The sequence below is a fragment of the Aythya fuligula genome, chromosome 14, assembly GCF_009819795.1.
Source record: "Aythya fuligula isolate bAytFul2 chromosome 14, bAytFul2.pri, whole genome shotgun sequence".
NCBI classification, from domain to species: Eukaryota; Metazoa; Chordata; class Aves; order Anseriformes; family Anatidae; genus Aythya; species Aythya fuligula.
In genome coordinates, this window is record NC_045572.1 from 10,991,164 (window position 1) to 11,002,988 (window position 11,825).

Genomic DNA, 11,825 nt, shown 5'->3' on the forward strand with positions numbered 1-11,825 from the left:
GAAAGAGGAACAGAATAGGTGCAGGGAAAAGATTCCGTGCCCAAAGGAGCGTGGCTGGTGGTGAGGGTGGGGGAAGCAGGTGCAGAGAGGAGCAGAAGGCTCGTGCAGCAAGGCGAGGAGCTGGGAAACATGTGGCCTTGCCCCTCTGCGTGCCGGCATCTGGCTGAGCTCACCTGGCAGCCCCGGGAGGTGCTGAGGATGATTTACCAACCAGGAGAAATGCTGAAGGAGTGAACGGGCCGTCCGCAGGCTGCAGAGCACCCGGCCCAGCACGGCGCCGTGCACCAGGCGGCATTGCAGGGTTCCCATCACACAGCGGCTCAGGACTGCTCTGTAGGCTGGGAGTTTGCCCCCCAGTGAGTATTTTCCCAAGCTCCTGACCCCCCCAGTCCCGTGGGCTGCTGGTGTGTTCAGGCAGGGTCGTGCCTCGCCAGCATTTGTGGGGATGTGAGCGGGGAGGGCTGGCTGCTGCGCCTCCGCCGGCACCTCCGGCCCTGTTCTCTCCCCCGCGCCTCTGCTGTCAGCAGCACAGCTGGGGGTCTTCCCCTGGGCACCCGCAGAGCTGGTCCCGGAGATCTCTAATGGGCCCATTATGCCAGATGTGTTCACTGCTTTGGGAAGAAAATAGAACTGATTAACACCTGAGCTTGGTGCACGAGGCTCCTGAGACGGTGTTAAAGGAATATTAACAAGTGCGCGCCGAGCCGGGGAGCGGCTTTCACCGCGCTGCCAAACGCACGGGGGGCAGGCTGGGGGGCCGGGGGGTGGCCGTGCTCAGCTGTCCTCCCGAGCACGCTGCCACCTCAAATCTGGGCCAGGCTGAGCTAAAGAGAGACGCCTGCTTTGGTGCTTGTGAGAAGCAGGCTGTTGGGATCCGTCGTCGCCCACGAGACAGCGTCCACGTCTAGGAAAGGCTCGAGCTTGTGTCTTCAGCGTGGATGTCTCCCTCCAGCCCCAGCAGCTCCCGAGGACCTCGCGGCACATCTGGTGGTTGTGGCTGAGCAGTGACAGCCAGGAGGGGAAGGGCCTCGCTGTGTCAGCACCGTGGGTAGACGCGGGGGTCGCCTGACGCTCTGGAAATGGGGTTTTGCAAAAAATTCTGGAGGATTCCCTTTGTCCCGCACAAAATTCTGTGCATCCCTTCCTTTGGCACAGCTGATGAGCCAGCAATAACAGCTTTGTCATGCCCGTAGCTTGGATCCAGGCCTTTCTCCTAATGAGAGCGTGGAGTGTGGCAAGCAGTGCTTCTGGGCTGCAAAACAGCCCCGTGCATTGCCCCCCGCATAGCCAGATTGCCTGAGAGTGCTTACTGTGACATCTGCTTCGGGGCTGGAGTCTTGGATGTCCCTGGTGGAGCGAGCTAAAATATCCAATGTGTTCCCCGAGGGTCTTTGCTGGTGGCATGTCAGCAGGAATATGCTGAGGAATTCAGCTGAAAGAGGCAATTCTCCGCCGTGCTCCCCGCGGGTGCCTGGGGAGCAGCTTTGGAGAGGCTGCTCGGGCGTGCTGGAGGAACTGTTGGACCACCTCCTGCGTGCTGCTCAGGCCAGCACCTCGCTGGCTGCCTCCGCGTGTCGGAGCAGCACCTTCCCTGCTGCCACCGGAGAGCAGAGACCTCACGGAGCTGCGCAGACCAAGGTGGGGGCAACGCAGCGACTGCGAGGCCAGTTGTTGGAACCTTCCCACCCCAGCACGAGCTGCGTGCCTCCCCAGCAAGGCTGCCTCTTCCTTCCACGTCCCAGAAGGGCTGGTGGCCCTGCACAGCCTCAGCCCTCCTTCCTCCCCAGCCTCGCTGCTCCCACGCTCCCTGCCCGGCAGCAGACACGGGTGTTTGGTTTGGCAGCGGGCGGTGCTGGAGCAGCTGTGCAGCTCCGCTCCCAGGCTGCTGCGCTGCCGTGCGTCAGCTTTAAAATTACTGTAAACTGCATCCTGTTGGTCCAGCTGTTTCTGCTGGAAGGCAAGGGCTGGTGTGAAACGGCTTAGCTGGCTTCTCAGCCTGGGGAAGGCAACTTCTTCCAGAGCCCTCCGCGAAAAAAGGAGGCTTGGCCAGCCCCCGCGTTGGCAGGAATTGAGGTCCTGGCCACCCCAGTCCCGTGTTCCTTCGCCTCACTTTGCATCCCTCCTGCTTTAGTGAAAAGAATGAAGGGTGTGGGCGTCGTGCAGGGGTGCTGTGGGGGTGGCTGGCAGGTAACCTTGTCTGTTTTGCCTCCAGTGCTCACCCGGCGTCAGAGAGAGGCCAGGAGTAAAGCTGCCGGTGGTGACAGCGGCCCGGCGGCCTCAGACACTGACAAGTAAGTAGGTATGCTTGCTCCTCCAAGACTGTCTCTCTGCTCCAGCTCGTCCCTGGACGTCTTAATCCCTGTATAAATGCTGGCTGTTGGCCTTACAGCATCATTTCCCTGAGAAATTGCCTTCGCTTAGCGCCTCTCCTTGCAGTGCTGGGTATGTTTACACCGAAACAAGAGGAATTTGCTGCTCTCTGCTTGCTTATTTTTTGCACTAATTCCTTTCAGCCAAGCCCATGGTGGGTCAGGGATGCGTGGTCTCCGGCCATCGTGGAGGGAGCTGAAATGTTGCTAACTCAGGCAGTTTCTGCTGGGAGATCTGAGCTTGGTAACCCTGGGAAAAGAAGAGGCTAGGACAGGGAGGCTGTCAACATGGCACCTGTAGTGATATTCTTAATTAAATTAGACTTTCAGAATAGCAGTGGCTTTGTTTAATCTCTTCCCATGCAGCCCCTCCTCCTGCCACCCACACAAAGCATCATAAGAGAGGATCTGACAGTAAAATCCCTGCTATGGAAGCAATTTTGCTGTTACAAACAGTGGATGGCAACATCACTAATGGAATTAGGCTAATTATAGAGAGGACAGCTTCTGTTTAGACACATTATCTGGGTAATCAGCACTGACTGGAAAGAAAATACGGGAAAAGTACTGCAGAGTTTTGCTCGATGGGGGCTCTCCATACGCGTTTTAGAGCCTGGGGTGAGTTTTACTCGGAGAGTGCTGCTTATCAAACTGAACACAACACTGCTGGGGCTGGTCCCTGGGGGCTCGTCTCTTCCTGGAGAAGGTCCATTCCTGAACAGCTCCCCGGGTGGATGCTCTCCCGAAGAACCAGTGCCCTCTTCTGCATGCTCTGGTCCCCGCCGAGAGCTGGTGTGGAAGCAATTACAGCCGTATAAAGCCAAGCCTGACCTCCAATCTCCTTTCACCCCGGGTAATTTTCTTCCTAGCCACACTCAGTCATCCTGCGTGAGCCTGGGCATCTCCTGCACAAACGAGGGGGTTCGAGGAGCGCGCTGCAAGGGAGAGGGCACCTGTGCCAGCCCCCCAGCAGGAGCACGTGCTGTGGCATGTAAAATGGAGATAGTGCAGAGGAAGACTTGATTTACTAGTCAGACAAGCTCATCCAGCCCTGGTAAAACGTCTCTCTGATTTAACACACTTGGTTTGCTTTTCAGGCGGAATTTAACTCCCTTTTGCAAAGCCCTCGCACTTCATTTCTGTGGATTTTGACAGGGTGCTTTATGTCTGGGGAGAAATCAGCAGCGGTTGAGATAGTTAGATGAGCAGATTTGATTACCGTCCCGCTGCTGCAGCAGCAGGAGACAGAGGAGCAGGCAGGGAAAACTGATAATCGCTCAGGCTTTGTGCTCGGCGCTGGCCTGACCCCGCTGCTCGGTCCCGATCCGGTGGCCGGGAGCCCGGCGCAGGGCGAATCCTAACGCGGTGCTCTGTCCTTTCGTGCCTGGCAGGTGTGAGAAGTGCTACCTCTGTAAGTCACTGGTGCCACTGCTGCAGTATCAGAGGCACGTGGACAGCTGCCTCCAGGCTGCTAGGCAAGCTCAGGGAACCAGGAGGCTGCGAAGCGCCAAGGTGAGGGGCGACCCCGCAGACCGTCTCCTTTGCTTTGCGCTGGGTTCGGGGCCGGGTCGCCAGCAGGAGCCCTTTCCTTGGGCCGTGGGATGAGCTGTCCTGGCACGGGATTGCCTGGCCCTGCGCGTGGTAGCCCTGGCCAGAGAGCTTGCTGCCTTCCTGCGAGAGCGTGGACCGGTCCCAGGGGTGAGCTAATCTGGCGGCGCTGCCAGTAACCTCTCCAGCGGGCAGGCAGCCAGCCTGTCCCGCTGCCAGGCGGCGCGCCTCGCTCCTGCAGCCTCCCTCGGCTGAATAGAGATGCCGCGGAGGGCGGTGTCAGGGTGACAGGAGCATCTGACTCCATCCACCGGCCCCTTCCCTCGGGGAAGGTTTGGAGCCGAAGCCGGGGGGAGCCGCTCCGTGCCTGGAGCATCCCAGGGGAGTGAGCACGGGGAGTTGTGCCCGCTGGGGGGACGTGGCAGGAGCACAGGGAGCAGCTGGGGCACAGTCACCTACCAGGTTTTGGCCCCCACCGGGCATTGTCCTGCTCGTGGTGGTCTGGGGGGAGCATGGGGAAGGGTCTTCTGGGCCTTCCCGCTGGCTCCTGTGGGCAGAGCCCTCGTGCCTGAGCTTTGCCGGCGCTCAGAAATGATTCTCAGCGTGAAGATGCAACATGATGTCTTAGTTTCCTATAATCCCTTAAATCCATCACAGGCCTCAGCCCTTTGGGGATTCAGATGCAAATGATGAGATTTCTGGTTGATGGTTTTGGCTGGGACACAGCCAAGCGCTGCGTGGCTCGGGGAGCTGCGGGGCACGGCTGCTCCTGCGTGTCACCGGCTCCGTGGGGGCCGTTTGACTCTGTCCCTGTGGGAAAGGGCTGGGGGTGGGCGACCCTACAGGTGGCTCGAAAGGCTCTGGGTTTCCTCCGGCTCTGCCTCGTGCTGAGGGGGGAGCAGATCAGGGTTCTGGGCCGTTGGGGAGCTTCTTGCTGGTAGCATGGGGTTCCTGCCACGGCCCGTTTTGGGGTGCTTGGCAACTCCAGCCCTGCAGCTGGGATGCCAGTGCCTTCTGGGGCAGGGAACCGTCAGGAGGGGGGACTTTGCAGGCAGGCTGAGTGCCCTTCCCTTGGTCTGTGTGGTCACACCTTCCTGAGCCTGAGAGGGCACGAGATGTGCGCTCCTCGTCTGGCTGTGCCGTGCAGGAAGGCTCTTCCCAACAGCATCAAGCCCCATCCACGGAGCAGGACAAAGCCTCAAAAGGCACGGTGCCTGGGGGATGTGCCTGAGATGTGGCAAAGATTTTGGTGCCCAGATAGCCCCGTACAGCCCCGTGCTTGCTCACTGGGCTTGGGGGTGGCTTCCTGCCCCTGGGCTCCCTTCTTACCGGGCTCTGCTCCATTAACTGGCCCCAAAGCTGCCCCGGTGTCTGTGCCCAGACAGCTTCCTTCACGACAGCGCTGTGACAGTGTTCTCCTCTCCCTTGGCAGGTTGTGGGAAGGCACGAGAGGGGACTCCTCAGCATGCTGGAGCTCTCGGAGAGCAAGTCTGCAGGTGGGAAGCTGCTTTTTGTGCTGGGATGAGGGCTGCTGGACCTCCCCTTTTGGGCCTTTGGGGTGTCAGCTCGGGCTGTGCAGGCACCATGTTCCTGCTGAAGGAGCCTGCTTATAGGGGGCTGTTGGACCCCCTCGGGAGCCCCACAGACCTGTGGCACAGCCCAAGACGTGCCGGTGATGGCACAGCCCAGCTCCATGTCACCAAGGTCTTGGGGAGGGTGTCAGGGTGCTGCCCCCACAGGTGCTGACGTGCCCTCTCCTCGCAGGTGCTGATGCGGGGACCCCCCTCGCTGGACTAGGAGGCCGATGCTCCCCTCCCGTGCTCCCAGCCCGCGCCGAGGAGGAAGAGGAGGAGAACGAGGCGGCCGGGGACAGCGCCAGCTCCCTCCCGCGCCTCCCTTTTGGCATCTCCGCGGTGCCACCCGCCCCGGGCTGCTCCCTGGACTCGGCGCCGCGCTCGGCGCACCCCTCGGGCAGCCAGCAGCAGCCCCGAGCCTGCCGCCGGAGGAAGCACAAGTTCTGAGGGCTGCTCCCGCTGCTCCCACACCCCTCTTTTATACATTTTTCTACGCCGCGAGCCGAGCCGGGAGCGCCGGGCGGAGCAGTGACTGTGTTTTATAGGTGCCTGCGCGGCTTCGCTCCCTGTTAAAGAAACCGAAATATATTTATGTATGTTTTTATGAAACTGCAGCAAACCCGCAGCAGCCGTGCCGTCCTTCTCGGGGGAGCGGGGCGCCGAGCGGGACCCCAGGGCCGGACCCCCCCCCAGTCCCCTATTGCAGCACCCATGGGCCCGCTCCTGGGGGCGAGTTCTGCTTCTGTTGCCGGGGCAGCGGCGTTACCAACGGTTCCACCCCCCCACAGCACACCCAGAGTGCCACCAACGGGTGCCCCCTGCCCGCTGCCATGTCCAACCCCGGGCGCCCCGGCTCCCAGCCCAGCCGTGGAGGCAGGGCCCCGTGGAGCCCCCGCGGGGAGAGGGGCCGCCTGCCCCCCATCAACCGGTGAGGGTGCCGTGGGGTCAGGGCTGTGGGGTGGGAAGCGGGGAGAGAGAGCTGGGCCCCCCCACCCTGCTTTTAAACATCCCCTCCCCGGGCAGAGACCAGCCTCCGGCCTCTTGCAGGTGCGTGGGCATGATGATGTGGGGGCAGCAGCCTTCGGCGGTGCCCGGCCTCGAGGACAGCCTCTGCGCCATCGCCATCGTGGGGCACAGCTGTGCCCTCTACCCCCGGCTGCCCGGTCGCGACGGCGGCACGACGCTGCCCAGCCACGACGCTGCCCAGACCTCGGCCCCCTGTGGCAGGGACGCGGAGGGGAGGTGGGGAGGCCCGGCTGGGATCAGGTCCCTCCGGCCATGCTGCTGCGGCACGGCCGGGGGCTCGGTGGGTGACGCCACCTCCCTCCACGCAGGGCCCCGGGGAGCTTCCAGTTCGGACACCAGGACAACGTCCCCTCCTGCACGCCGGTAAGGCCCGTCCCTGCCTCTCTGTGCCCAAGGTGTGGTGTCCCCTGTCCCCTCCGTCCTGCCGGCCTGCCCTGACCCGCTGTCCCCAGGTGCAACGGGCGCTGCTGTCGCTCACCCTCTCGCTGGAGAAGCTGCAGGCGGTGAAGTGCCGCATGCTGGAGGCCATGGAGAAGGGGCTGAGCCAAGAGACGCACGCACAAGCCACTGTGCACATGCTGCCCACCTTCATCTGCTCCACGCCTGACGGCACCGGTGAGGCAGCCCGGCGGGGGGACGTGCTGCTGTGCTGAACACAGTCCTGCACCCCTCACCGCGGTGCCAGGGAAGGGTCCCGCAGGAATCCCCTCCTCGGGCTGGTTGTGGGCTCTGGGAGCTGCCCCTGCGTGGGGACAGAGGCCAGGAGCCGGCTCCCTGGGGCCCTGCGGTGATTTCAGGAGGGGAATTGCTGCTTCCCGGGGGTGGGCGTCACTGGGACAGGGCGAGGGGCAGATCGGGGGCTGGTCTCTGCCCGACGCTGCCACCGCTGCCCTGTAGAGAAGGGCGACCTCATGGTGGTGGAGCTGTGCCAGAGCCACGTCCGCACCCTGTTCGTGACCCTGCTGGGCGACGGAAACCAGAGCCCCCAGCTGATGTACAAGATCTTCGAGCTGCCAGCGGACATGCTGCAGGGCACCGGGGAAGCGGTACGGGGTGGGGGGGCTCACGGCACCACGGGGCTCCGACCACCTCCTGCACCCCGGGGTGCTGGGGCAGGGGGGCAGCTGCTCACCCGCTGCCTTCGCAGCTCTTTGACTTCATCGCCCAATGCGTGCAAAAGTTCCTGGAGGAAATCGGCAACCCCCAGCATCGCCTCCCCGTGGGCTTCGTCTTCCCGTTCAGCTGCAGGCAGACAGGGCTGGGCAAGGTGAGCGGGGCAGCTCGCCGGGGGGGGGGGGGGGGACAGAGACACCCCCGGGCCGAATATCAACAGCTCGTCCCCGTGCTCTGTGCAGGCCGAGCTCATCTCCTGGTCCAAGGGCTTCCAGTGCAGCGACGTGGAGGGCAAGGACGTGGTGCAGCTGCTGCAGGCAGCCATCAACAAGCTGGAGGTGGGGTGGGGGGGGGGCCGTGGGGCGCCGGGCGAGGGTCCCGTCCAGCCTGGGGGCTGCCCCCCTGGGGATGGAGCTGACCGAGCCCTGCTCCCCGCCAGCTCTACCACGTGGAAGTCATCGCCCTGCTCAACGACACCGTGGGCACCATGATGGCGAGCAGCTGGGGGGGGAAGCCCTGCGAGATCGCCCTGGTGATGGGTGAGCAGCGGGTGGCGCGGCGCGGCACGGCGCTGCCGGGGGGGCTGCGTCGGCGCTCAGCACCCCCCCACCTCGCTCCCACCCCCCCAGGCACGGGCACCAACAGCTGCTTCATGGCCGAGGCGCAGCTGGTGGAGGTGGTGGAGGAGAACAACGGCAGGATGTGCGTCAACAGCGAGTGGGGCTGCTTCGGGGACGACGGCGCCCTCAGTGACGTGCTCACCCCCTACGACCACCGCGTGGACCAGGAGTCCTCCAACCCCGGGGAGAGGAGGTGCAGCGAGGGAGGGGGGGGTCCCGGGGGTCTCCTCGGAGCGATGGGGACGCCAGCAGGAGAGAACGGACCCCCCCGTGGTGCTCTGAGAGGGCTGGGGGTGGCGGGGCTGTGCTGGGGAGGGGGCTGACTCCCGCCGCACGCAGGTTTGAGAAGATGGTGGGCGGCCTCTACCTGGGGGAGATCGTCCGGCACGCCATGCTCATGCTGGCCACTGAGCAAGCGCTTTTCGTCGGGGCCAGCACCTCCGCCCTGGGGAGCAAGGGCGCGTTCAAGACCCAGCAAGTCCTGGAGATCATGGAGTGAGTGGCCGGTGGCCGGGGAGGCCTGATGGGTGGGTGCCCCCGGCCGCGAGCGGGCAGCCCCTTGAGTGCTCTGCCTTGCAGCAACGAGACGGGCATGGCCAAGGCGAGGAGCGCGCTGGAGGCCCTGGGGCTGCAGCCGAGCGAGCGGGACTGCTGCCGGGTGCAGCAGATCTGCCGGGCGGTGGTGAGCCGCGCCGCCGCGCTCAGCGCCACGGGGCTGGCCGCCATCCTCAGCCTCATGTGCCGCAGCCGGGAGCTGGAGCGGCTGGTGGTCAACGTGGGGGTGGACGGCGAGCTGTACCGCGCCCACGCCAGGTACGGGGGGGACACACGGGGCTCCTGGCTGGGGAGGACGCCCCTCGGGATGCCTCAAGCCCGGCCTTTATCCTCCTCTAGGTTTGGGGAGATCCTGCAGAGCGTGGCGGGGCTGCTGGCCCCCGAGTGCGCGGCCACCCTGGTGCCCTCGGCGGACACCAACGGGCTGGGGGTGGCCATGGTGACGGCGGTGGCCCAGCGCATGTTGACCCAGCGCCACGAGGTGGAGCAGCTGCTGGCCCCGCTGCGGCTCAGCCGCGCCGACCTGGAGCGCGTCCAGGGGCTGATGAGGCAGGAGATGGAGCGCGGGCTGGGCCGGGACAGCAACGCCGACGCCTCCGTCCGCATGCTGCCCACCTACGTCTGCAACACGCCCGACGGCACCGGTGAGGGACAGGGCGCGGGGAAATGAGCCCCTTGGAGGGGAGAGGGGGGTCTCTGGCCCCGCTCACGCCCCCCCCCGGGTGTGCTCCCCGCAGAGAGAGGCGACTTTCTGGCGCTGGACCTGGGGGGGACCAACTTCCGCGTGCTGGTGGTGCGTGTGATGCAGGAAGGCATCCACATGGCCAGTGAGATCTATGTCGTCCCAACGTCCATCATGCAGGGCACCGGCGAGGCGGTGAGGCTCCGGCACCGGGCGAGGGCTGGGAATTGCCCCAGGGCTGCCTGTGCCTGGGGACAGCCCCCCCTGCGTCGCTGCAGCCTGACCGCAGACCCTCTCCGCAGCTCTTCGACCACATCATCGAGTGCATCATGGACTTCCAGACCAAGCAGAACCTGATGGAGCAGGTCCTGCCCCTCGGCTTCACCTTCTCCTTCCCCTGCCAGCAGCTGGGCCTGGATAAGGTGAGGGGGCGGCGCTGGCCCCGCGGGATGGGAAGGGTCCCCGGGTGCGATGCAGCCTGGCCCCTGCTCCTGTTTCTCTTCCAGGCCGTGCTGCTGACCTGGACCAAAGGCTTCAGCGCCTCGGGCTGCGTGGGGCAGGACGTGGTCCAGCTGCTGAGAGAGGCTGCACAGCGCAAACAGGTGGGGAAGGGCTGGGGACCCCTCCCCTCACCCCCCGGTGCCACACCGCTGGTGACAGCAGGAGCCCACCGGGTGCCACCAAGCTACATGTCCCCATCTCCTGCCCGCAGCACCTGGCGCTGAAGGTGGTGGCCGTGGTGAACGACACCGTGGGAACCATGATGGCCTGCGGCTACGACGACCCCAGATGTGAAATCGGCCTCATCGTGGGTGAGGGGCACCTCTGCACCCGGGGGTCTCTCCCGTTCCTTGCCCTAGCTCTCCAGGCGCTGCTGGGGCTTGGTCTGGGGGGTGACAGCGGCGCTGGGCTGCAGGGACGGGGACCAACGCCTGCTACATGGAGGAGAGGAAGAACGTGGGCACCGTGGAGGGGGAGGAAGGCCGCATGTGCATCAACATGGAGTGGGGGGCCTTCGGGGACAATGGCTGCCTGGACGACATCTTCACCACCTTCGACCGGATGGTGGACGAGAAGACCATCAACGCGGGCAAGCAGAGGTGGGCGAGGGGCCTGGCGTGGGCAGGGCTCCGGGGGGGGCAGTAAGGCAGCCGGGGCTGTGCCTGGGGCAGGTTTGAGAAGCTCATCAGCGGCATGTACCTGGGCGAGATCGTGCGCCACATCCTGCTGGCGATGGTGGACAAACAGCTCCTGTTCCGCGGCAAGCCCTCGCTCAAGCTCCAGACCAAGGACATCTTCCAGACCAAGTTCCTCTCCACCATCGAGACGTGAGTGCGGGCAGCCCTCGTGTCAGGGCTGAGGGGCGCGGGGTGCCGCCACCTCCACCCCACATGGTGGGATGGTGACGGCGATGCTAACCGTGGCCCTGCCCCGGGGCAGCGACGGGCTGGCCCTGCAGCACGTGCAGGACATCCTGAGGGACCTGGAGCTGGACGCCAGCTTCGAGGACAGCGTGCTGGTGCGCGAGGTGTGCCAGACCGTGTCCCTGCGGGCAGCCCAGCTCTGCGCCGCCGGCCTGGCCGCCGTGGTGGAGAAGATGCGGGAGAACCGGGGCCTGGCCCAGCTGGCCGTCACCGTGGGGGTGGACGGCACCTTGTACAAGATGCACCCGCAGTGAGTGCCCCGGGTAAGGGGTTGGGGGCACGGGGCCGCCCTGCTGGTGCTCAGCCGCCTCGTCCTCTCCCCGCAGCTTCTCCCACAACCTCCAGCAGATGCTGCAGGACCTCGCGCCCAACTGCGCCGTCACCTTCCTGCAGTCGGAGGACGGCTCAGGGAAAGGCGCCGCGCTCGTGGCGGCCGTGGCGTGCCGGGAGCCCAGCCCCTAGGGACAGCCCCGGCCTCCTCCTCGCCCCCCAATAAAGCACTTGGCTCCGCACCTCTGAGTCCTGGGGTGAGGGCAGGGGGCTGGGGGGGCACCGCGCACGGCCGGGCAGAGCCGCACGTAGCAATATATATCGAATTTATTTACATTCACGTCCGCCAGACCCCCCGCCCGCGGCACCGCTATGTACATAAGGCCAAGTGTAAATACTTGAATGCACTTAATACAGAATTAAAAAAACGGTCTTTACACAACACGGCACGGGGCCCGGGGCCGCCCAGCCCCGGGCGGAGACAGCACGACGGCACCGCACGCACCACGCACAACCCAGCGCCCGCACGCACCCCGGCCCCGCGCCGAGCCTGGCACCCACGGCCACAGCCACGGGCAGCCCTCCCGGCGGGCACGGGCCGGGAGCCGTGGGGCAGCGGGGCCCAGGGGCCGGCCGGGGCCCCC

At 65.0% G+C, this 11,825-nt stretch overlaps 2 protein-coding genes across 5 annotated transcripts in view; both read left to right on the forward strand.

The window, feature by feature from the left end:
- The window catches only part of UIMC1 (ubiquitin interaction motif containing 1), a 36,245-nt gene extending 30,145 nt beyond the window's left edge, over positions 1-6,100 (forward strand). For 2 of the 4 annotated variants that reach the window (XM_032197230.1, XM_032197231.1), the window contains exons 10-13: positions 2,213-2,291; positions 3,761-3,881; positions 5,350-5,413; positions 5,682-6,100. In XM_032197230.1, the coding sequence (XP_032053121.1) occupies positions 2,213-2,291; positions 3,761-3,881; positions 5,350-5,413; positions 5,682-5,938 (521 nt within the window). In that variant the 3' untranslated portion in view covers positions 5,939-6,100. Of the gene's footprint in view, positions 1-2,212; positions 2,300-3,760; positions 3,882-5,349; positions 5,414-5,681 lie in introns of those variants that run through there. The other 2 variants (XM_032197232.1, XM_032197233.1) reach the window with 2 other exon arrangements.
- Positions 6,101-6,321: 221 nt separating this feature from the next.
- On the forward strand, positions 6,322-11,373 carry HK3 (hexokinase 3). Its single transcript, XM_032197135.1, has 20 exons — positions 6,322-6,419; positions 6,539-6,733; positions 6,826-6,880; positions 6,970-7,132; positions 7,415-7,563; positions 7,665-7,784; positions 7,873-7,968; positions 8,070-8,169; positions 8,260-8,443; positions 8,590-8,745; positions 8,830-9,063; positions 9,145-9,449; positions 9,543-9,682; positions 9,790-9,909; positions 9,994-10,089; positions 10,200-10,299; positions 10,404-10,587; positions 10,660-10,815; positions 10,928-11,161; positions 11,238-11,373. The coding sequence occupies exons 1-20, from the start codon at positions 6,322-6,324 to the stop codon at positions 11,371-11,373; spliced, it is 3,021 nt and encodes a 1,006-aa protein (XP_032053026.1).
- Positions 11,374-11,825: the final 452 nt, after the last annotated feature.

What these genes read in the sequence shown, in the direction of transcription:
- HK3 (XM_032197135.1), top strand. Translation starts at nt 6,322, where the DNA reads ATGTCCAACCCCGGGCGCCCCGGCTCCCAGCCCAGCCGTGGAGGCAGG. An exon ending in GGCAGGGACGCGGAGGGGAG is followed by an intron (nt 6,734 to 6,825) that starts GTGGGGAGGCCC and finishes CCCTCCACGCAG; the next exon opens with GGCCCCGGGGAGCTTCCAGT. An exon ending in GGCAGACAGGGCTGGGCAAG is followed by an intron (nt 7,785 to 7,872) that starts GTGAGCGGGGCA and finishes TGCTCTGTGCAG; the next exon opens with GCCGAGCTCATCTCCTGGTC.